At 46.5% G+C, this 24,273-nt stretch overlaps 1 protein-coding gene across 6 annotated transcripts in view; it reads left to right on the forward strand.

The window, feature by feature from the left end:
* Positions 1 to 268: 268 nt before the first annotated feature.
* Positions 269 to 24,273, forward strand: part of NDEL1 (nudE neurodevelopment protein 1 like 1) — a 43,571-nt gene continuing 19,566 nt past the window's right edge. For 5 of the 6 annotated variants that reach the window (XR_003996595.1, XM_030534224.1, XM_030534225.1 and 2 more), the window contains exons 1-5: positions 269 to 353; positions 19,138 to 19,235; positions 20,527 to 20,680; positions 22,059 to 22,207; positions 23,532 to 23,668. Coding sequence is in view for 5 of the 6 variants with exons in the window: in XM_030534224.1 (XP_030390084.1) it covers positions 19,150 to 19,235; positions 20,527 to 20,680; positions 22,059 to 22,207; positions 23,532 to 23,668 (526 nt within the window). In the remaining variant the exon portion in view is untranslated. Of the gene's footprint in view, positions 354 to 911; positions 1,052 to 19,137; positions 19,236 to 20,526; positions 20,681 to 22,058; positions 22,208 to 23,531; positions 23,669 to 24,273 lie in introns of those variants that run through there. The other variant, XM_030534223.1, reaches the window with a different exon arrangement.

Raw genomic sequence — 24,273 nt, forward strand, 5'->3', positions numbered from 1 at the left:
CCCAGCCGGGCTCCCTCACTGCAGGGGAACAGCAGACCCCGCCCCGGCGCCGGCCACGTGGGGCGGAGCCAGGCCCGAACCCCCAGGCGCTTAGGGTCGGGGGAGGGGGTCTAGCGGCTGGAAGCCGGTTCCTAGCCCCGCCCCGTATATCAAACGCAACCGTAGCTCCGCCCCCACGCGGGCGGGTCTCGACCGCCGCCTCGCGGCTCGCTGTGATGTGCGGCCCAAGCCCCGCCCCGCCGCCCTGCCGTCACAGCGGAGGCCCCGCCCCCGCGGAGCCCGGATGAGGCAGGCTTCGGAGCCGGGGGACGCGGCGGGGGAGATGCTGCTGCCGTGACAGGGGATGCACCCGGGTGAGTCTGGGCCCCGGGCCCGGTGTCCGCTCCGGGGCGGCGCCGGCCTGAGTGCGGGGCGCGGGCTCGGGAGGAGGCGCGCGGACTCTTCAGCTCTGGGGATGAGTGTGTCAGTGCGGGGCTCCGGGAGCGCAGAGGCGGCGGCGGCCGGCGGGCGGACGGAAGCCGGGAGGGGCGCTGGGGTGGGGGCTGCCGGGGAGCCGGGTTGGGAGGGAGACGCCCTGTGGCGGGGACGGAAGCCGGGAGGCCCTGGTGGTGTCTCTGTGGCTCGAGGGGTTCCACAGAGGAACACGGCGGCCGGGGCAAAGCGGCGCCTTGGAGGAGAGGAGCCGCGCGGGCAGAACTGGCCGGGGGCGTACGGAGGCCGGGTGGCCCCACGGAAGGGTCCGCGGTTTCCTGCTCACCGGATTGGATGTAAATTGACAACGGGGCAGATCCCGCCCCCTCCTGCCATTGGCCGAGGTCGGAGCCCTTACGGGCTGCCTTTAGTGACGTTGTCGTCAGTCACCGGCCGGGCCTGGGCAGCGATCCCTGAAGCCGGCACTGCCGGAGCCTCCCGCCGGAGCAGAGCGCAGAGGCCCTTGGCCCCCCGGGGCTGGTGGCACCGCGACTCGGGCCATCCTCGCCTGCCCGGGGGGGGGTGCAGTGGCTGGCGGGGACTCGGGGGCTGGGGGATGTAGGGCGCGGTGACTGATGAGGTGTGTGGAAGTTGGGGGACGTGGGGCGCCCATGGGTGGGTGCGATGCTGGGTGGGGGGCACAAGTTGGGGGGTTGTGAGGCACATGATCCCCATAGGTCGGTGTCATGGCTGGTGAGGGTGTGGAGGTTGTGAGGCGTGGGGGCATGAGATTCCTGTGGGGGTTCATTGATGGGGGGTGTGGAGGCTGGTGGCATGGGGTCCCTGTGGGGGTCTATGAAGTGCAGGGTCTCCATGGGCTGACAGGCACCGTGAATAAAATGAGGTACAGGGTCCACATGGATGGTGCAACGGTTAGGAGGAGCAGGGAGATCATAGTCACTAGAATGTATATTCCTTTTTGCATGTGATTTCAATATTCTGGGTAGCGGATGTGATGCTGACTATGCCTGAGTGCTTAGTGTGGATAGACATTGCATTCAGTATTGTGTCAGATAGTTGTGGGTAAAACATGGTCCTAGTAGATTTTCCCAATGGTTATCTTTTATGATGGTGAATGTGAGTGTGATTTGTCTCTGTTAGCCAGTCACCATCATGTCCACTAAACCAATGAGTAAAAACCCACTTTCAGCATGATTACTTTTCTTGGTGAAGCAAACTTTAGGGTCAGGGAGGCAGTTGGGTAATGGGGTTGGATTGTCTTTTTTTATATATACACACCTCTACCCCAATATGATGCTGTCCTCAGGAGCCAAAATATCTTACCGTGTTATAGGTGAAATTGCATTATATTGAACTTGCTTTGATCCGCCGGAGTGCTCAGCTCTGCTCCCCTGGAGCACTGCTTTACTGCGTTATATCCAAATTCATCTTATATCAGGTCACGTTATATCAGGGAAGAGGTGTATATCAGGGAAGTTGGTTTCCAAAACTAGTTGTCTTATTGAGAATGCCCTGGTATCCATCCTCACTGCTGTGTTTGGAGAAGGGGAAAGGCCTGCAAAGTGTTTGCTGTCAGATGGTTGCTAGGATACACAAATATGCTCATGATGTCAAATGCACTTAGTTCCGGTGAGTCATTAAAAATACTATTTCTATTACTGCAAAGAAAACAGCAGGTTTGGGAGTTAGCTCAGTCCATTCTTGAGGAGAGAATTTGTATCGGGAGGGGATGCCCTGAAAAGCTTAAACTAAGTATCACAAATCTGTGGTTAGGTAGGTGAAGGCAGTTGGAACAGGCAACACCTTGCTGAAGCCCTAAGGAAGGATCCAACTTCTCAGCTTCCTCCCACACGCATACTGTGCCATATTCCAGCCACCATTCTTCTGCCTAAATAGGGCTCTTGCAGTCTTTGTCTGTCACTGTTGTTCCTTAATCAGAGTTTGCTGGTGAGGCTGTGTCTTCCTCCTCCTCCTCCTCTACTCAGCTCCTCTGAGTATGCTGCCTCTGCAGTGCACATGAGCTCTGCTAGTCAAGGAATCTTTGTGGTTTTATACGGATGAAAGTGATTTCTGTGCTCATCTCTGGGCAGAATGTTTTATATGTTCTAGTATTCACTTGTTGTGGTTAGAGTTGTTTCTCAAGTGATCAGTTAATGATACAAATTGGAGATCAGAAACTTTTCTTTAATTTAGGATAGCTTGTACTTGTTCAACTAAAAAAAATACAAAATTCCCCTTTTGATTTGTGTAGCTATGTACTTATGTTGCACTCACATAACTAAAATAGACTTGTCCCCTAGGATGTTTCTGATCTGAACATTTTAACTATATTATTAATATGAACTATAAGATGGTCTAGCTTGGATAGAGTGAAAATTATGCCTAACGTGTCCAGTTTATTTGATGGCAAACAGAGTCCTGAGTAGTCTGGAAAATTAGTTTCTTGTTTCGGCCGAAAATCTTAATTGTTGCAAAAAGGGATGGCCTCGTGGGCAGCCTTGTGTACACAGTTACCACTGGGTTTTCTATCTCTTGTAAATATTAGCTGCATAAAGATTGACAGATAGAAGTGTGGAGCAGGAGTTCAACAACTCTTTAGCCCCAATAAAACTGTCACATGTTTTTTTGCTAGAAAACAATGAAGATCCCTGGGTGTGTTTGCCATAACAAGCCATTCCCTTCAACTTCTCCAGGGATGACTCTGGAAAAATTGTTCCCTGGATAACTTTCTGGGATTGACATCTTTCCCCATCTTTGACATCTGGGAGGTATCAAAGGAAGTTCTGGGTTGTCCACAGGGCACCAAGACTTACCCATGACCCTTCTGACTGCATGCCAGATGATTATTTCCACAGTGGTATTAAAACACTGTTTTGCATGCATCTGATGAAGTGGGTATTCACCCACGAAAGCTCATGCTCCAATACGTCTGTTAGTCTATAAGGTGCCACAGGACTCATTGCTGCTAAAACACTATTTGTCATACATTTTAACTTTTTAAGGTAATCTACATGGTCCCAGGAAGAGGGCCTCTGAGACATACCTGAAGAGTTTTTTCCTTGAGAAGGGCAGATCTGGGGAGAGATCAGTCATAGAAATGAAATCATGGTTAGGTAACAAACTTTCTCTTCTGAATCCTGAGCTCTTTCCCAGTCCAAGATATGTAGTGACCGGTTAAAAACAAAGTCAGGGAGAGAAATGAATAAGACAGAAAAAGGTTCTCTCTTCCCTAGAATTAATCTAATTATAATTAATCTAATGTTGGAATTACCACTTGGATCCCCTTCCTGCAGAAGGATGCTGCTCTGGAGGATAGGAGGTTGAGCCTTTAGTGCTTTAATAAAGGGTTTGATGACTGACCTGGTTGCCCCTTTACAGAGTTCTTCTGGTGACGGTCAGTCTTTCTGCCCAGAAGGCTGCTGGAGAACATGTGGAGTAGGCGTTACCCCTTCTCAGACCAGTCTAGACCTGCATGTTTTGCTGATGCTGCACTCGATCCCCCTACCTGGTCTTCTCACATCTAGCATGCCGCGGTTTCGTGGTTTTTCTTCTGATTGGTTAGATTTTGGGGAAAACTCAGAAAGAATGATCTCCTGGCATGTGTGGAAAGAAGAATTTTCATAGGTAGTGAATGAGTACCCTTTTGCTCTTGGGATTCCCAGTAAGGCTCTGGTCTTTTAATAGCAGATATTTTAGAGGCTCTTCTAGCTGATGAAATAGCTACCGGGAGCTATATCTTCAGGGATCGGAAATACAGACACCTAGATGCCATTGTTTGAATGGATGGTGTGAGAGCTTGGTACTCTGATGCAGGTTCCAGGCCAAGCAGATAGGCCTGATTGTTGGTTTGGACAGATATCCTTCTACCACCCAAGGGAACCCTAATACCTGCTACAGACTTGAATCAGCCTGTGTTCATGACACTGTTTAGCTCTGAGATGTGAGATGCAGTGAGGGGAGGTCTTGGCTGTTCTGTAAGAAATCCAGCAGAACTGGGATGTTTGGTTTCCTGGGTCTTGACACTAGTAAGAGTTTTGTCCATATCCTGTGAGATTCAAGAGGATAGAGAGTTTAGAGAGTATCTGTTACACTGGAAGAATATCCCACTTGTTGCTGCTCAATAGCCAATTGTCAGACTTGTGTAACCTGGTTTGGGATGCAAAAGCCGACTTGGGGACAGGGAGGGCACATAACAAATGTGTCCATTTGTGAACCAGAGCATTTGTTCCCAGTGATGTCTGCTCTGGTGAACATGAGCTTAGTTTTTGCATTTTAACTACATGAAGATGGGTCCTCATGGGAGTAGTCTGGCCTTTTGGATATCAACTGGAATACTTCTTTGTTCAGGAACCATTCTCAGATATCTGTCAGCTGATGGCTTTGCCAGACTGCTTTAGTGTTCAATGTCCCTTCTGTGTGAGTTGCCCTGATGGAGGCTAGATGACCTCCAATCAGAAGAGAATCTGCATCACTTTTTGTGTCCTCTTGCTAGTTTATGTATCCCATGGTCATCATGTGTAATTGAATCAGGATGTGCTCCTTCTTCAGCTGTCCTGGAAATCTTGACGGGACATCTGATCACTTTCATTTCTAAGGAGGAGATGCCCTGAACCCTCTAATCTTGACCATGATGGAGAAGGAGCTTGGCAGGTAGTTTTGTTTGGGGAGCAAAGCTTTGGGGGTGTTGGACCTCCAGAGAAGAAGGGGCTCACTGCTGCCTCCAAGAAACTTAAAAAATTGGAATGTCAGTGATTAGGCAAGATGAGAGTCCTGGAGTCTGCTCTGCTTGCACCGCTGGAGGCAGAAAATCTGGGGTTTGGGTGGGGAAGGAGTATGGCCAAGCCCTGGAGCCCAGCTGACAAGTCTGAACTGCCTCCAGTATTTGCCAGGAGAAAGGTGCAGCCCAACGTCTTGGACCAGTGGTCTCCCAACTTTTTACACACAAGATCACTTTTTTGAATTTAAATGTAACTCAGGATCTACCCTTCCCCAAGACCCTGCCCCACTCCACTCACACCATCCTCCCCTCTCTCTGTCACTCGCTCTCCCCAACCCTCACTCGCTTTCACTGGGCTGGGCAGGGGGTTTGGCTTCAATAGGGGATGCAGGCTCTGGGCTGGGACCGAGGAGTTTGGAGTGTGGGTGGGGCTCTGGGCTGATCCTGGTGCAGGAGGGGGTGTGGAGTGCAAGCTCTGGGAGGGAGTTTGAGTGCAGGAGGTAGCTCTGGGCTGGGGCAGAGTGTTGGGGTGCAGGAGGGGCTACGGGATGCTGGCTCAGTGCAGGGGTTAGGGCTGGGGCAGGGGGCATGGAGTGCAAGAGGAGGTATGGGGTGGCTCTTGGAGGGGGCTCAGGGCTGGGGCAGGGACTTGGGATGCGGGGGTATGGGGTGCTGGCTCTGGGAGGGGACTCAGAGCTGGGTATTGGGGTATGGGCTCACACCAGGTGGCACTTACCTTGGGCGGCTCCCAGGCAGTGGCACAGTGAGGGTAAGGATATGTCTACACAGCCGACGTTAAAGCTCTGTCGTGGCAGTGGTTTAACGTGGCTGTGTAGTCACAGCTCCAGCGCTGGGAGAGAGCTCCCCCAGCGCTGTAATAAAATCACCTCTGCGAGGGGAATAGCTACCAGCGCTATCTACACTGCCACTTTACAGTGCTGAAACTTGCATTGCTCAGGGGAGTGTTTTTTCACACCTCTGAGTGAAGAAAGTTTCAGCGCTGTGTCAGTGTAGACAAGACCTATGGTAGGCTCTTTGCCTGCCCTGGCCCCACGTCGCTCCTGGAAGGGGCCAAAGCACCCCCCGGGCACGTGGCTCTGTGCACTGCCCCTCTCTGCAGGCACTGCCCCTGCAGCTCTCATTGGCCACATTCTCTGTTTCTGGACAATGGGAACTGCGGGGGCGGTGTTTGCAGGAAGGAGCAGCCTGCGGAGACACCCTTTCCCCCACCCCCTTCCGGGCTGTTGGGGCATGCTTCCGGGAGTAGTGTGGGGCCGGGGCGGCAGGCAGGGAGTCTGCCTTAGCAATAGCCCTGCTAGACTGCCAGACTTTTAGCGGCCAGAGATTGCGATCAACTGGGAGAGTCTCCAGGATCCACCAGTCGATCGTGATCAAGCCGGTTGATGACCACTAGCTTGGACTGATGTCAAGACCAAGCTCCAAACTGGACTACTTTCTCTCCATCATTGCAACAAGGGTTTGAGAGGTAGCTGTCTTATTGTTTGGACAACCTATGCTAAATGCCTGCAGCTGGAGAGTGCCTCATTGCTGTGTCAATGGAAAGCAGTGTGTGGTATCAGTGAAACAGAAAGTATCCCCTCAGCTTCTGCCAGCCAGAAATGGACTGTGTTATAAACCTGAATTCTGATCCCATTGAACAGCCCAGTGCCTGCCTGACCAACTCATTTGAAGATACTGGATTTAATCTGGTGTGCTGGAGTAGCCACTCTTACCTGTGTTTATCTCTGTGTGCAGGGAACTGAATCCAGTTCTGATCTGATTGGATACAGGAAGTGTTGCTGGAATCACGGTTCACTGTTGATGTGCATATCCTCAAAATTTAGGTTTCGCACTTGGGTGCTTAAAGATAGGTTCCAAAACAAATGATCTGTGAAAATCAGGTCACTTTAATTTGGTGACAACATATGGATTTTTAGGGGCCTGAGTTAAGGCACCCAAGTTTCAGAAAGGTTGGTTTTTAATAAATACAACAAGGTTGCATCATATAATTGATGGGGAAGGCTGATGCTGGAGTTTGGATGGTTTTCATTCTCCCTGTGGAAAAATCAGAGGAAACTTTGCAGCTCTGAAGATACCTTAACTCTGGAACGCTGCCCTAACTTGCGTAACTTATGAAATGTGTGCTGCGCTATCAGTACCTGAGTGCATATACACTTCATATGTGGCATCAACAGACACTGATTTTCATACATATAAATGAAATGACAGTTCCAGCAGAACCCAATTCACTGTGCAGCCTTTTCTCACGAACTGAGGTGGCTGTGTGGGCTGAACATTATGCGCTATTAAATATATATTTGTAAAAGGCAGTTTCCCTTTATTACAGTCATTCCCTTGACATTGGTGTGTGACAGGAATAGGCACACTAATAATAGGTTCTTTATCAAAGTGCAGTATTTTGGGATTTTTTTTTTTTAAACTGCCACACTTGTTTCCTGGCCTGTTAGCTGAATGAGAACCTATCTAGAACGTAAAATTCATCCATTGAAAACCGCTGCTAATTTATGTGCACTCAGCATCTTTGCACCTATTTAAAGGAGACAGATTTTCTTCTTATCCCCATTACATTTTACCTCTTGCCACCACCTTTTAAAATTGTATTTAGGAATCATTCTGCAGACATTCTTCACCTTAATTCTCTACCCCAGCATGTTCAGTTCAGACATTTGGTGGTTGGTAGTAGGGGAAGAAAGCTTTCGTTAGCAAGTGAGTTCATTGATTGGACAGAGACAGTTCTCTAAGGCCACAGTCTGCAGTCTTTACTCAGGTAAAGGCCTGAGTGAGGCTTGCAGGATTTGGACGTACAATTGTGTAAGCCAGGGATTCTCAAACTTACTTAGTAGTCTGGAGCACATCTCCATGGAGGTCTCTTGGATGCCCTTCTTTCCATTCACAGTTGAGGGGGCCACCTCTCCTCCCATTCCTGCTCACTTAACATGCCAATGGCGGTTGCTTCCATAGTGAAATGACGTTAGAGAAGTGTTTCGTGTGTTTTTGGTGTCATTAGTGCGATAAGTATTTTGCCCAATTTTTGTTAAAATCAATTAGCCTGGTTATCCTGACTCATCTTATCCTCTCTCTTGCCCATGGTTCTCTGCTGTCTGGTACCTTTCCCTGATGCTTGGTTCTCTTCTCCCCTGGGCATACCACCCCTGCTTCCTGTCTCCTACTGGTCCCTAGCAGCTGCAGTTTCACTGATTGCTACAGTTCCTGAAGGTGGCTCCTTCTCGTCATCCACCTATGTAGCAGTGGGCCCCAGGGTAGACAGCTAGGCTGGCTGATGATTCCAGTTGCGTTTGGCTCTTCCTTCTACTTAAGAGCCTAGATGCTCATAGAAGCCGTTGGAGACAATGAAAGCCAACAATATGTGATCTCTCAGCACTCTGCAGATTCCCAGGGTTCTCCTACGCTGTGGCTGGGAGCATACCTCCCAGCCGGGGTACACCGTCAGGCACTAGTTCCAGTTGAGCTAGCATGCTAAAAATCGAAGCGTTGATGCTATCGCCCAGGCAGCGGCGTGGGCTAGCCATCTGAGTTCGGAGCCGGGGGTTGCGTGGGCTTGTACTGGTGGTGGGATGAGGGAGGGGTAAGCCTGAGCTGCAACAGCCACACTGATACTTTTAGACAGACATGTACTGCAGAGCTAATGCATGTCTGTCTACCTGAGCAGGCAGGCATCATTCCAGCTGAAGGTTATAGAGACCCCAGGAGCCCACAGGCCAGAGTTTGAGAAACATCAGCATTAGCAGTAATTGTGAGGAAGTGCTGATTAGTGTCTGTTCAGCAAACTCTGCTGACAACAAAGCCAGTTGTAAGAATCGGATTATTCATCATTCCTGCATGGGCTGCTGTCTCCCTAGGCATTTCTGCAGAAGTGCAGCAATATTTGAATAGTTGCTCTATACAGATTTCGTGTCAAATAGTTGATAGATCAGCCATCTTTTAAATAATTATTTTTTCTTTATTTTGTGGCTCTTCTGGTGGCCATCAAACCTACCTCTCAGCTTACCTGGTGTTTTGATTTGCTGCTTAGTGGTGTGATGTATGAGTGTCACAGATTGCACCACATATGCTAGTCAGGAGCAACAGAGCAACACAGAAGGATTTCCTAGGGCTACAGCTTGACTTTCAAGCATCTCTTTCCCTTCTGAGATGTGGCTAGACAAGCTATCCTGACCTGCCTGTATACCCCAAGAGGGCCTGTTCGGTGGCGGTTAATGGGAATTTTCAATTCCAAATGAAATTGACAAGCTAATCAGGTCATAGGAGGTGGAGAGAACTGTGCTGGGAGTATGACAGCTAAACACAGAAAAGAGCTGATTAAACATGAAAATCTACAGCTGGGAGTTACCAAATTGCTTGGGAAACTTGGCTGCATTTGGACTGGGGAACGGGTTGTGGGACACCTTAAAGGAGTCTTAGTCCAGGAGCAGCTTGCTGCCAGGGCCGGTGGTTTGTTGGACTGGGGTGTAACAATAGGCAGGAATTGTACTGGGGCAAAAGAGGGTCAAAAAGGGATTGTTCTTTTCAGAGTTTGGTGCACTGATGACTATACTGTGGCTATGCTCACAGACGTTCTGAACTGATAGTACTAATTAACCACACCCACCATATCATTGGCTCAGTTGTAATTAGGCAGTATATTCCTGGAGCTGACACACGTCAGGTCTGCCATCTGTATGAGCCTCTGCCATGGTTCGAGCCTTGGCTATAACAAAGGCCTTTTCTTTGCTGCTAAAAAAGATGTGGTTTTTTACCTTGGGGTTTTACCATGCATGAGCTGTCCCGAGATAAAAACACAGGGAAGACAAGGTGCTTTAGTTTTTTCGTGAGGTAAACTTGATGAAGTCTTGCACAATGTCTCCACCTGGGTTAATCTTGGTGAGTTTACCTCATAGCTCACTGTGCCGGTAGAGTTGTACTACTGGTATACTGGTATACTACGCTGGCAAAGCATGCCTAATCATAACTAATCACTTTAGCCAGCGTAGCTTATTCTACCACGCCTGAGTGAAATAAGCTATTCAGGACGGGCAAAAGGACACCGCTGACCAATATGCCAGCAGAAATACGTAGTATAGACCTGGCATCGATGTAGTTTTAACAAGGCCTGTGTGTATCATGTAGACCAGTGACATATACCAGAGGTTCTGGGAGGGCAGTGCATAAACTTCCCCTATTTTAATTCCCCAGCATTACTAAGCACCATTGGCTGTGTATTTGGAGTCTTCTGTCTGCTTAGTGTTGGAAACCATGCCAACTCAATCTAATCTTTGTGACTCCACAGTAAACGGTTTGATATTGGCTGCATGGCAAACTGTGTTCTCGTCTCTCCAGTCATTTTGCAGCATCCCTTTCCCAAGCTCCAAGTGCCGGATTACATGCCCAGTCAGGATGTGGAAACAAACCACTTCTTATTAGGGAAGCAAAGGGAAAGCAGCGTTGTTACCACCAACTGGAGCCCTGGGTTGGCTCAACAGATCGACACTAACCCCCTTGACTTCTTCAGAGACAGTTTTCCAGAGAGATGGACAGAAACTAGCAGGGAGGAGCGTATCTTTTTATAGCCTCTGTCTCTGTGCTGGGACGTGTGCTCTCCCACACCCCAGCCTGGCTGTTTGAATGGGTCTGGCCCTCAAGGATTCCAGGGATGTGGATCTAGTTTGTTCTCAAAGGTTTATACTTTTGTGGGGCATTTGTTTCCTATCCCTGCAGGTTTGATTCCTGAGTGAGCCTTTTATCTTTCTCTTTGAAGGTGCTTTGGCATGTGCCATTTGGGAGCTGGCAGAGGTAGATTCTATGCCTTGCTTCACTTAGCTTGAGATTCTGTTATCGTGAAATGTGAATTGCTGGAAAGGATGAATTGTTAAGTCTCTTATCACACATCAAGCTACAATTGCTAATGGAGCATGCCTTGGCAATTGTACCTTGATGTGTGATAAGACTTCTTGCATCAGCTTGCTCCTAGCTAGTTTCAGATACGTAATGTCTGGGCTTATATTCTTATGCTGCCAAGGCACCAAGTTCCATGTGTCACAACTAGATACCAGATTTTACAGTTGTTTGGTTTGTCACAGACCGGCACCTCCCTCACTGGGAGGCACCAGGGAGATGCATCAGGCTAGGAGACTATGGCTTCCACTGTGCTTCATTTGGATAGCTTAAAGGCTTTTATATTGTGATCTTTTCCAGGCTGGATTTAGTTAGGTTCTGCAGACTTCCTAGCCCAAACTTAAAGAGCAGGATTGGTTATCATTGGTGGAGAAAGAGCCATTATGTTTATGCAGCAGCTTTGGGACAGTGGTGTCCTTTCTGTTAGAGCCCATATGCTGCTGTTGTAAGAGGCATAAGATATCTATTGTGGTTCACCAGAGAATATTAAGTGCAAAAATAATATTTCAGTAAAGGATATAAGTGCACTTACTAAAGCGACAGTGGAAATGGGCAGCCTTCCAATCTGTGTATGAAAATGCTTCCAGCTCCCATTTCAAGACAAAAAAAGCAATAATAAATTGACTAAAGAAATGTAATCTGTATCTCAAACAGTTTAATAACTAACTAACAAAAAAAAAATCAATGTGGATGTGTTAGCTCTTGCCAGTATTCACTTCCTGGTCATGTCCTGAGAGCTATGATAGGGAAGCAATCAAGAATCCAACAGGCTAAAGTTAGTTATTGCACAGGCTATAGTTAATATTCCTGCCTGTTGCCATAGCAGGTACTGCTAGTACAAGAAAGTAAAGAATGGGAAGGATGAGAGCCCTTTTTGCCAGTGTCTGTGGAAGCGGCAGATGGCCTGATTCATGACTCAGAAAGCACTAGCTTTCTGAACTGGAGAGATCTTTAGTGCAGGAAGGGAATGACTCTCTAGCCATATCCTGGGATCTCTGGGAAATCTAAGTTTCAGGAGGGATCAGGAATCTGGCAGCCAGAATGGGTGGTGATGTGGTGTTTGTTTATCCCAAAGGCCCTTTGCTTCTTGCCATGTGTTATCTTGGTCAAATATGCATCTGATCCATCAGGGTATCAGCTTGCAATAGGGACACCTTAAAGAGCGGAGGAACAAGCCAAGCGTCCTTTGACAGATTTTAGAGAAGGGAAGTCTGTTGTTGCCCTGGATGGTAGCGTCGGTTAACTAGTCAGGCTGCTCTCCAGGATGTCTAGGAAGACCTCGATAACAGAAGGCCATGTCTCCTAGGCTATGGTGGCAGAGCTTAGCCATGCCGACTATTTACCTATGGGATTCAGGTGGGTTTGTGCTTGGCATGGCTAAGCCATGCCTCCTGTGTGTGACTGCAGCTACGCTGCTATTTATGCTTGCACAGGCTCAGTGAGAACTACTGGGAGTATGTATATGCAAGCTGGAAATCACATCCTTAGTGCACAGTTAGATGTAGCCTTGCTTTGCCTCTCCTCTGTGTTTCATTTTCTGGCTTTTGGAATAATTTGGTGGATAGAAGTGGTGGGTGGGAAGGAAGCCAGTGAGATGGAGGTAGCCTAGGAGAAGCTATTTAACACGTACAGAAATGACCTGTTTCATGGGTATTAAATACACTGGTTAGTTTTATTTTCCACATGAAATGATAATCTGGCTTTAGATGGGAGGATGAGGAGTGGTTCAAATCAGGGACGCTACAGGAATGACAGATGTTGCATGCATCCTCACCTTGGCTGAGTCATGGCTGCATCTGACAGATACTTGGGGGGTCTGACTTTCTCACATACTGTGGCCACATTTGTATAGCGTATCTTGCCAGGGAAGCATCACTGACTTGAATTGACATGTGAGGGTGGATTCTGTGCTTCCAGAAAGTTGGCATTGCATTCTAAACCCCGTGTTGTGTTCCATGCTCAGTGTTGTTTCAAGTTGATATTCAGTCCGAGCAGCACTGAGTCACACGACAGAGGGCTAGGGAAGAGGTTTAAAGATACTCTGTTATGGAGCAAGCTGTGCTGTTCTGTTGGCTTAGTTGAAGAGCAGCTTCCCAGGGATTCATTTTATTAGTGCTGTCACACACCGACCATTAGGAGACAGTATTCCCAGGCTCTTTCCAGCACCAAACCTGTTCACTCAGGCTGTGCAGTGGGTTCGCCGTTTGACTCTGAAATATTGTAAGTTTTATGTCCTATTACTAAACCTCTCAGAGGCAGGGGGCCAATTGGTCCCATGCAAAGAGAAGTGTCTTCAGATAACTTCTACACATAGACGGTGAGCTGGTAGGTTTTAACATGGTCACAACTCTTAAAACCAGCACAGTTGTCTCAGTTTGAGATTCCCTCCTACTGACTGTTCAGTCCTGTTCACTTGTATAATAAGGGCTTGGAAGGAGCTAGCATATTTTCAAAATGGTTCTTGATTTAGAAATATTTTCAGTTGTGGAGTTTTGGCCAGTTGTTTGGGTTCTCCCAGGGGCAGCCAATGAATGCTGAGCTGTGGTGCTGGTCTGTGTATTCATACAGTGAATCCCGCTTTGATGTCCCAGCTCCAAATTATCCTCTGTGGGGAAAAGCCCGGGAGAAGCCAGTGCATTGTCTCAGCTATACTCTGAAAACCTCAGTGTTATGTGTTATAAAGGTTTGATACTGCAAATGCTCCATGTGCAAAACTCCCATTGAAGTCCATGAGTAAGGGCTTGCCATAGTGGGCCCTGAACTCCCCTATGGAACTGCTAAGGTCAGGAATTAACCATAGATAGAGCAGAGCACTGATTGTTTTTTAGCTTAAGTTATCATGATTGTACTGGCATATATATGCCTTACAACAAACTAGCCTCTCATTATTATTTATGTGTATCATGGTAGTGCCTATAAGACACTGTACAAATACATAGTAAGATCGTCCCTGCTTTGAAAAGCGTACACTCTAAATAGACAAGAAAAAGGGTGGGAGAGGCGAGGGGACTGGTCCAAGGTCACACGGCAGCAGGTCAGTGACAGAGCTAGGACTAGAAACCAGGTTTTCTAACTTTCAATCTCTGCGGAACTATCCTGCTATTTGTAGGTGGTAGTTTCTTTGTTTTTGTTTAGAACCATCTAACAGTTAAATGTCAAATGAAGGAAGGCACAAGTTATGCCTAACTTATGAAAATAGATTCTTTGTTCAAATGTAGAGTCAATAAAAGCCATCTACAAGCCAGCCCCAGGAGTTATAAATTGTAGTTAGGTTTCTGTAGGGGCTGAACCAGATCTACCTCGTTGGGATATAAGTGAAGTTCCCCGAGCTTTTCAGCTTCTTTTTGTGCCATCTGGAATTGGAAAATGGATAGTTAACAAATGACAGTTCTTAGGCATTTCAAAAGCCTTATAAGCAACCCTAAAAATGCAGAGCTTTTTAAAATTTTCCTATCACTCTGTGACCTCCCAAATGTCGGGAAGCTGCTGAGATGGTGGTGTGCCAACCACAGCAGCCTCTGAAACAAACAATAATCATTATAGTACTTGGCAGTGGTGAGCAGTTCACTTCCGAGTGAAATTCAGGAATGAAACCAAGAAAGAGCTCTTAAGTGGGCTCAGAATAGCCTTCCTACCACTGAGCCCCAATACGGCCTGGGGATGAAGAACACTCTGTATCAGACCCTCCGCCAAACATCATGGGTCTAGGTTCGTTTCTTCTCTGAGCCTTCCCACCCAAGGGTCCTGCATGGGATTATGGGCTGAGTCAGCCTCCCATCATGCCTTGAAGCAAGTTTATCCCAGATACTGTGGTCTCTCTAGATAGTAAGGTAGCTTGACCATGTGCTGCTTATGCCTCTGAAGGCTGGGGTATCCTGGGGCAGGGGAAAGAGGGTGTGTGTGTGTGTGTAAATACACGTTATACAATAAAATGGTGAAGCCTTTTCGTGAGAAGAAAGAATCCACCCTACCTCCACCCAAAGCATAATCTACAAAGCCATAAAAGCTTCAAGGTCTCCGCTAGCCTCTCTCATGTTCCATTCCCGACCCCTGCAATTGGCAGGGATGACTCAGGTGTTTGTTCGCAAGGGTGTAGCTCATTTGAATGGGCAGGGAGTCATCTTTGGATGGAGGTACTTCTATAAGATGATGTAAGAAGCCTCATCCAAGTTCTCCACCATTTCCAAACTGGAAACTCCTGGCATGTCACTTGCTGGCTGTTTAGTAGATTAACTACTTTGGAGCTGCAGAGAGGCTGAGTGTTGTGCATCCTGTATCTGGGAGGAAAAGTGTTTGCTTTCGGTCTCAAGCATGTCGTGTGTTCCAAGCTGCAGCGGTGGGTTCCCTAGAGGTACAGGTCAGAACATATGCTTGGTTCTGTTAACAAACATGGTTCACGGGTGAGGTTTTGAGCAGAGTTGGACTGAATTCACGTAGGTTGCACTTATGTGGCCTTAATGACGTTGAGTCAAGGGGACTGCGGGTGTATAAGTGAGGCCATTGCATGGAAGCTTAACTTTTGTACCTTCTCAATGGTAAATTGCCTTGGTAAGAGGTATAACAGGTATAACCAGTGCAAGGAAATGTACTGTAGAACTGGGACATATTCCCTGACGTTTATTTTCGCAGATTTAAAAATAGCTGTGAAAATAAATTCACAGCCAGTGTTTTCTGCTGAGAAGTCCTGTGCTGCTATGGCCTAGGAACAGGCTGCTGCTCCAGAGCTCTCTAGTCCTCATGAAGTGCGTTCACACTGCTTGCCTAGCCAAAGGCAACTACCGCAGCTCCCCTTCCCCTGCCAAAATAAATGAATATTCAGGTAGCACTGTCCTGTGAAAATTAACAGGCAAAAATCTGCTGCTGCTGCTATGGTGCTAATAGGAATTCCAGCGAAGCTCCATGGGATCCACATGTAAGCTCATCCTCAGTCCACTGAAATGTGGACAACAAAACGCTACTTAGACCAGAAGATCTTTGGCGGTTGGACCGTGTTTTTGGTCTGTGTCGATCCGGCACCTAGCACTGGGGCCCTGGTCCATGACAAGGGCTCCTGAGTGCTGCTGCATAGCAGATAAATAGTGATACACTCATGATTGTAAAAGACGGTACATTTGAAGTGACTCTAGGGGCAGAGGGAGAGGGGTTTTTGAGGTGCTTAATGCCCTTTGAATGAATTTGGTCTTTTGACCTGAATTGTAGCAGCTGTAGGCTGAGCTGGAGAGATACAGTGGCAGCTTTCTTCTGCATTATTCATGGATTAAGTACAGCTATCTTAAGGTGCTCATGGCTTTTTCCCCCTTTATTGAATGCAGTGCAGTTGTGGTGTTCCACATTTACTGAGCGTGGCCAGGCCTCTAAAATGTGGGTCACAGAGATGGAGGAGATGTCAATTTGGCGAGTCTAGGCCTGGAGGGATGGAAATGGGCATTGATGCTTGTTAGAGCCCCAAATGACAAGCTGAGTATGGCTGATTGAGCTGACAGGAGCAGCGTGCTGTGAGGATTGTTTAAAGCAGGGGTACTCACAACAGTTTTTTTCGGTGGCCTCAGAGTGGGGCCACCATCAGTTGCTGGTGGCCGCTCCAATAATTTTTCCTAAAATACTTAATTAACTTTAGGAAAAACATGTAAATATCCACATAGACACATTCAAATCATTGTAATTTATTGATGTAGGATTTTTTTTCCAGACTCAATAATGAAAATAATGTATAATTGTCTCTATTCTTTACTGGACCTGTAGAAACACAAATAAGGTGCTTTGTACATTCTTGTCTTTTGCTTTTTTTTGGTTGCTTTTTTTTTTTCCTTTCAAGATGTGCTAATTACTAAGTCTACTGTGGAAAGTGATATTAACAAACATACAAATATCACTTTTCACAACAGACTTACTCAGCCCCGGCAAGCCCTGCATGGGGAGGTGAATATGGAAGCAGTGGGGGCATGGGGCACTGGAGGGGGGGGGGTGACCTTGGGGTTAGAGTCCGCCATCGTATGGCCAGGGAACAGAGCCTGAAGCCCCATGGCTGGAGCCTGCCACCCACCACCCCAGAGCTGAAGCCTGACCCCACCAGCCCTGGGAAGGTGGGGAACCCACTGCCTGCCTGCTCCTCCAGCTTTTGTCTCTCCAGAGGTAGGCAGGGCCCAACCACTACTAGTGGCCCTGGGGAGGGGGCCACTGCTTTAACCCTCCCACTCACCATCACTGCCCAGGAGGCTGTGGCTCAAGAAAAGTCCCTGATGGCTGCATGCAGCCATGGTGGCTGCATTTGAGAAACACTGGTTTAAAATGTCTGTCCTGAAAGTGAGGGAGAAGCCATCCCATTCCTACCCTCCTTCATGGGATTTAACAATGACATCTGGGTCACAGGGCTTGAGTAATGGGTCAGATGCTAGTATAAAAGATGGGGCTTTCCTCAGAGGGAGTTCAGAGACAGCATCTTGGTAAGAAGCCCAGTGCAGCATGCTTGTTAAGAGTTGGGGAACAATGTCCATTGGGGCCTGCTGGTGGGTTCTTCCACTACATCTTTCACATCAGCCGAGCAAGAGGGATCTGATAAGTGTGGCGCCCAAGCCTTCCCCCATTGTGAAACAAACGTCCCTCTGTTACTCATCGCTTTTCCCAGCAGCAGAATAAAAATTACAAGATGCGTCACTTTTGCTGCTTCTGCTCTTAGCTGAACAACTGTGAAACTGACCAGAATCTAGCCACTAAGGCCTGGTCAACATCTAAAAATTTATGTCCTCCTAGTTCACAACCTTGGGGGAGACAGTTAAGCTGACCTCAGCCCCAGTGTAGACACCACTAGGTTGATGGAAGAATTCTTTTGTCGACTTAGCTATCCCCTTTCGAGGGAGTGGATTTACTACGTGATGGAAAAATCCCTTCCGTCGCTGTAGTAAGTGTCTGCATTACAAATGCTACAGTGACACAGCTCGTAATGTAGACATACCCAGAGCTGCTCAGAGCAGTACTCATCCTCGTTGTTGTAGTGAAGAGGGACAGAGATGGATTGTCTATGTCTTTGTGCTCTTGAGCAGCTCTGTAGTACAAGGTGCACAGATCTGACAGTAACTAGTGCCATGTAATAAAGAGGTAGATGCTGCTGCTCAGAACCAGACTTCAGTGAAACCGAAGAGTCTGGTAAATTTCCCTGTGCTATTGTCAGATAGTTTCCATTAAGAAATGCATTTTTCATGCCCTGCTGAGTCAATTTCCAGCATAACCTTAGAGAGCTAACTTTCCTCCACCAATACAGCCCGATCCAAATGCCCTGGCAAGGGGAGCTTTGCCCTCTGAATGTCTTTAGACTAAAAACATTGTTCCAGGATGGGCAGTTTAATCATAGGACAGACTCTACCCCTTTCTACCTGTTTCTCATTTGATTTGGAAGGACTGAGTGAGTGAAATTAATTTGGTAACTTCTTCTGTTACCTGAAAAATGTAAACCAGATCAAAACCAAATAGAACTCAAATTAGTGAAGGAAAAATAAACGGACTTTCCTTCCTGTATGGTTGGGCTGCCAGTCCTTAAAGGGGACAAGTCTTTTTGCTTAGTGTGTGACTCTCATTAGCCTGATTGGGAATTATACTTTGCATCAAGGAGAGTGTTACCAACTCTAGACAAAATACCCGTCCTTTTAAAAACACTTATTTTAAGTGGATTAATGTTAAAATTTGATGACTGCTAATTTTAAAACCAAGCTTTGTGGAAAGAGGTTCTAGATAAGTGTGTGAAGCTACTAACCCTTCAGCGCTAGGTTCAAAATATGACTAGAGTTTCTTCAATTTCTGGTCTCCGTGTGTTCAGATCACAAACCATCACAAAACTATCCTACGAGCTGGAACAGTGGGCAGGTTGATGGCTGGTACTGGCCTGTCTGCACCGTGTCTGTCCATTCTCAGGGACTACTGGTGTCCATTTCATGAACACTGAATTCACTTGCAGTTCTCGGCAAGGCATAAAAACCTCAAGAAAGGCCACAGTGATGGGGTCTCTCCAATGCTTAGCGGCAATACCAGGGATGTCCTGTTTGTCTTTGTCCTTAGTTTATTCTTGTGTTTGCCTTTTACAGGTTTCATTGATCATGGACTGTGAAGAAATCCCAGATTTTTCGAGTCCAAAAGAAGAAACTGCATATTGGAAAGAGCTTTCCTTGAAGTATAAACAAAGGTATCATTTTGGATTCCTAGACCAGTGCTTACTGTTAGTTCTATCAGAACGTAGCTAATCAACCTGCCTCTCTGTGGGAGTTATGCTTTGATGAGTGTCAGGTGTGTCCAAATGAATTTCTTCATTTTCATCATTAGACAAGCCAGGTCAATCAGTAAGAGCCCACTGCTAGAAGCAGAGCATCTTCTGCATGGGCATTACCAACTTGAGAGCTCCAGGTTGTGGTTTGCAGCCTCCTAGGGTAGATTGTATGAATTTTTTGGCTACTATTGGCATTAGGAGGACTGGCTTTGCGGCTTGGTATCTAAAATCCTGGAGCAATACTCTGCTTGATTCTGTGTTTCAGGGACCTCTGCCTGCTTTCCTCTGGAGTGTTGTCTTTCTGTTCTGCGTTACTGTCGTGGATTGCACAGATGCAGCAAACAAAACTTCCTGCAGTCCCAATATGCACATCAGAGCCCAGGATGCTAATAAATTCACTTGCTTCCAGACCACTGAATGTGTCAGACTGGCAGAACTGGCATATTTCACAGGGAGCATCTGAAGGGATCTGGCATCTCCTGAGCTGTTCTTGAATGTCAGAAAAAATTCAGGGCCTTGAGGGGTTAAGGAAAGCTTTGATTTCTGTACTCTTATAATTCACTTTCCTATAAACTTTGCTGCTTGTTGAGACCTGAGCTGTTAAGCACATGGCAGATACAGACATGTCAGTGACGTGAATACAGTGGGTAGTAGCTACTTTTAGCTATTTAATACCTTGCAGTGGTGTGTCCTGGCTCCCTGCCTAAGTGGTTAATAACCTTAATGTTCTAGAAAAGGGTTGGGGTTTAATGTTACTTTGGTGTGACTGTGTGGTATAGCAATATTGTTCTCTATTGTTAGACTGCATTCAGTCATATGTTTTTCAACCAAAACCAGATTAAAAATTTAGTGGCTAATACCGGATCTGCCCATGGAATGATATAACAAATGCTAGCTGTGAAAGTTAATGAATAGAGAATTTTTGACAAACTCCTAATCATCCTATTAATGACCTTGGTGCATGGAATTGATTATAAACATGTTTTTAATACAGCAGTTTGTGTGTTGCACAGAAATGAATTTCCTTTCCTAGCTGAACTTCATGTAGCTCTTACCTTACCACAGTTCCCTTCTTCTCTTTAAAGAAATGCTGTTTATATGGGTCCTGTAATGTGCTGGAGATTCTTCCTGGGTTTAACTTTAGACAAGATCAGTGGGTTTATAACTTGAGAAGCTAAACCTATGACTGATATGAATCCTCTGCTTACAGTTTCCAGGAAGCACGTGAAGAACTGGCTGAGTTCCAGGAGGGAAGCAGAGAATTGGAAGCTGAATTGGAGGCCCAGCTAGTGCAGGCTGAACAGAGGAATAGAGACTTGCAAGCAGATAACCAAAGACTGAAATATGAAGTGGAAACATTAAAGGTATGGCAATGTCTGTAATGGAAAGGCCTCTTCTTGCAGGTAGTCAAAAGTGTGGTCCTAAATTGTCATTCAAAACCTGTCTGGTCTGTATAAGTTTTTTTGGTAATTTAGTATGTGTGACCAGAATATAAAGGGAGGACAGCAGTCATATGTTTGAGATCCAGTTTTGAGTGTGACATATTCCTGATGGGTAAGACCAGGTATTTACCAGCCACCTTAGATGTCAGGTAAATTCGTGGAGGAATTTGCTATGTTTCTTGGCCATGCAGCAGATTTGGGTTTTCGAAGACTTTGCCAGTTGGTGGATTTGTTGTTACTACAACAAGTTAATGTAGCTATGCGATGGACACACTACAGATCTGCTTGATTAGGCCATTGAATCATCTCGTTCATCATTTCAACAGTAGGATTGTGCAGCTAATTCTTGTGAATCAATGTGTTTTTGCCCAGGATGTCTTTAGTTTTGTGAGACTTGTAAGGCAGTTGAATATCTCTGACTTGTGCATGTCCTTCAGCAGAGATTTTAATAGTGTTCTGTAGAGTGTTCAGATAGATAATAGACTATTCTGATTAATGCACCTGGGCCGATCTGTTCTCACCCTGCCCTGGGATCTTGGAGAGCACCATGGTTTGGTCCTGCTCTTGGAAACTTGATCGGGGGCAGGAGATGGGAATGTAGCTGGAAAGCATTGTGTTCTGAGCCAGGGCAAATGTGGTCTGTGGGATCCCTAGTTATCTTATCCATTCCCTGTTACAGCTGTGAAATCTGCCTGTACTTGAGGAGGCCAGTAGCTTCTTCAGGAAAGTCTCTAGCTGCCTTCTCAGAGTTGCGGACATTCATAACCAACCAGCCTGTCAGCCTCCACCTTCCAGTTTTTCCAGGTGAAGGTGTTGGACTGAACTTCCCTGTGAAGTCAAAAAGCAGATTCCAGTGGCTCTTATTTTTGTCCAGCGGTGGGATTTCAGGCCTGTTCTTGTTGTAGCATGATGGTTGTCTGGAGTGTGGGAAACAGGCAGTCAGAATCCTCTTGAGCAGTTGTATTGCTTTCTGGCCACCTGTAGGTCTTCCGGGCCTCCCGGACCTGCCATTACAGACTATTGAGAATGGAGGTTGATGAGTGTCTTTGGGAGAATAACTAGCTATTTGGTGACTGGATCCCTGCTGTGCACAGTGTTGGCTTTCTTTATTTCAGGGTGTGCAGGGCTGATGCTTAGTAAATATCCATGTTAATAATGGCGTTTCTATGTGCTACCACCAACAAACCCACAGGAGCTGACTGATTCTGGTGTGTTACTTTGTTCCCTCTTGTTTGGCTCTGGCTTGCCTCAGAAGGTTGTATATTAGCAACATTAATCTGGCTTCCCTTCTTATTTCCAGGAGAAACTTGAACACCAATATGCACAAAGTTACAAGCAAGTGTCGGTGTTGGAAGATGACCTGAGTCAGACACGGGCCATTAAAGACCAGCTACACAAATATGTGAGGGAGCTGGAACAGGCCAACGACGACTTGGAGCGCGCTAAGAGGTGAAGGCTTCAAACCGATTGTCTTGCTAGATCTTCCTCGAGTCATTTAGCTTCACAGCTCTTCACTGTCTCTAATGGATGTAACTTTCCATAAGGAGGGACACTAGATATTGTTGCACGGATGCAGTTAAAGCTGTATTGAGGCTCCAGCCCAGTCAGATGTCCAAGGCAGTTAGTCTCACTCAATTGTTAGCCCTGCAGTACAGCAAGAACCTAGAATCGGAGAGGTTAAGGTCAGAAGGGATCACCAGATCATCTAGTCTGACCTCCTGCATATCACAGGCTACTAAACCCCGGTATTGGGCCCAGTAACCTGGATTGTTGGAGAATTCTAAAGTATTCTACTTTGTGTAAATCAAGTGAGAAACAATAGCAGTCATTTCCAGTCTAGTTTATGGATTCCTGAAAGATGAGAGCAGAGCATAAAAGCAAGCCTAGCCAGCATGCCAGGTTTGACATCAGCAGCTAGGTGACTCTCTCAGCATGTGTGTGATCCTTCCAGGACAAAGCCTCTTTCCCATAAGAAGCTAATACCTTATGCAGTCCCTTGTAAATAAAACAAGCCTAGGGAGTCTCTTCTTCCCTTTTCAATAAGCATTGTGGCTGGATGCAGGGAATGACTGTTCACTGGCCAAGAAGTGCATAAAACTAGCAAGAGTGCTGCTAGCAACACCCTGTTTGGAAAGTAACAAGCAGATCCTGCCTCGGTTTAACTGAATGGGAATGTTGCCAATGAGTTCAATAGTAGCAGTATTAGGTCTCTGGCTATCTGGCATGGCAGACCCAGAGCTGAGGCCCTGATTTAGCAAGATGCTTGAGCACATGGCTAACTTTTTAAACATGGGAGTTGTCCCACTGAAGTCAGTGGAATGGCTTGTGTGTTGTGTTAGTCATATGCTTAAGTACTTTACTGACTTGGGGCTTGAGTTAATATTCCAGTCCCAAACTTGTCTTGGCTCGCTGAGTTATCACTGAGTTGGCTCGGTGCATGGAGGTGGTAGCACTTTGCAAGTCCTCTGGGTTATTGCAGAGTGCTGCATTGATTGGCTCTGGTCGCTGAGCAGAAGGGAGAGAGAGTGGAGATCAGTGCGTGGTGAGCTCTTACACAGCTGTGTTTTACATCACTTGAAGTCCAGCTGCTAGAGTTCTGTCCTGTCCAGCCTACACACCTCACTTCTGTGGCACTTAATGTTCTTTTCCAGGAAGCACTGGAAGAGCTGTAAAGTTTTGGACTTTGCTTACCTTTTCCTTTTGTTGTTATGCTTTCCAATGTGCTTGATGTCAGCTGATCTGAAGAGCCTAATCTTCTGGATTTTGTTTCTAGGGCAACAATAGTTTCATTGGAAGACTTTGAACAAAGGCTGAACCAGGCTATTGAGAGAAATGCATTTTTAGAAAGTGAACTGGATGACAAGGAATCGTTGCTAGTTTCTGTACAGAGGTTAAAGGATGAAGCGAGAGGTACAGCTTGATTGATTAATTCTTTGGTTTAGTACATGGGTGGCTGCATAATAGAGATGTATTCTAACTACAGCTCATGTTCGTACAACACCTAGAACAATGGGGCCCAAGCTGCTTGTGCAATGTTAATCTTCAATAATAATAATATTAATAATAATAATTTCTAGACAGTTAAGGAGAATAAAGAAATCTCATCTGGTGAATGGGGGGAAAATACCATCAAATCCATTCAGGATTTTTTAAATATATGAGTGCTGTAGGAGAATTCAAATTCCAAATGAAAACTGAGTTAAGCACAGATCTGTGTGTCAAATGCTTCCATTAACCAGGCTCTGTGTATGTTGTTGGGGAGATTTGAGGATGGGATTAGACATGGAAATAAATGCTAACTAACCTTGTGAAACTCTCCGCTGTCCTATGTAATCCTCTTGGGAGTTGCCTGGTTTATGGAAGATATCCCAGAAAGGATTGCAATGAGACTTGTGGGATTAGTGCTGTTACATTCTGGGACATCTTCTGTAAACCAGGAATTCCCAAAAGGATTTCACCGAGAAGAAGTGAGGGAAGAATATCAAAAGGCTGGTTGAAATGAGTTTCTCTGATAA

Source organism: Gopherus evgoodei, chromosome 15 (genome assembly GCF_007399415.2).
Source record: "Gopherus evgoodei ecotype Sinaloan lineage chromosome 15, rGopEvg1_v1.p, whole genome shotgun sequence".
NCBI lineage: Eukaryota > Metazoa > Chordata > Testudines > Testudinidae > Gopherus > Gopherus evgoodei.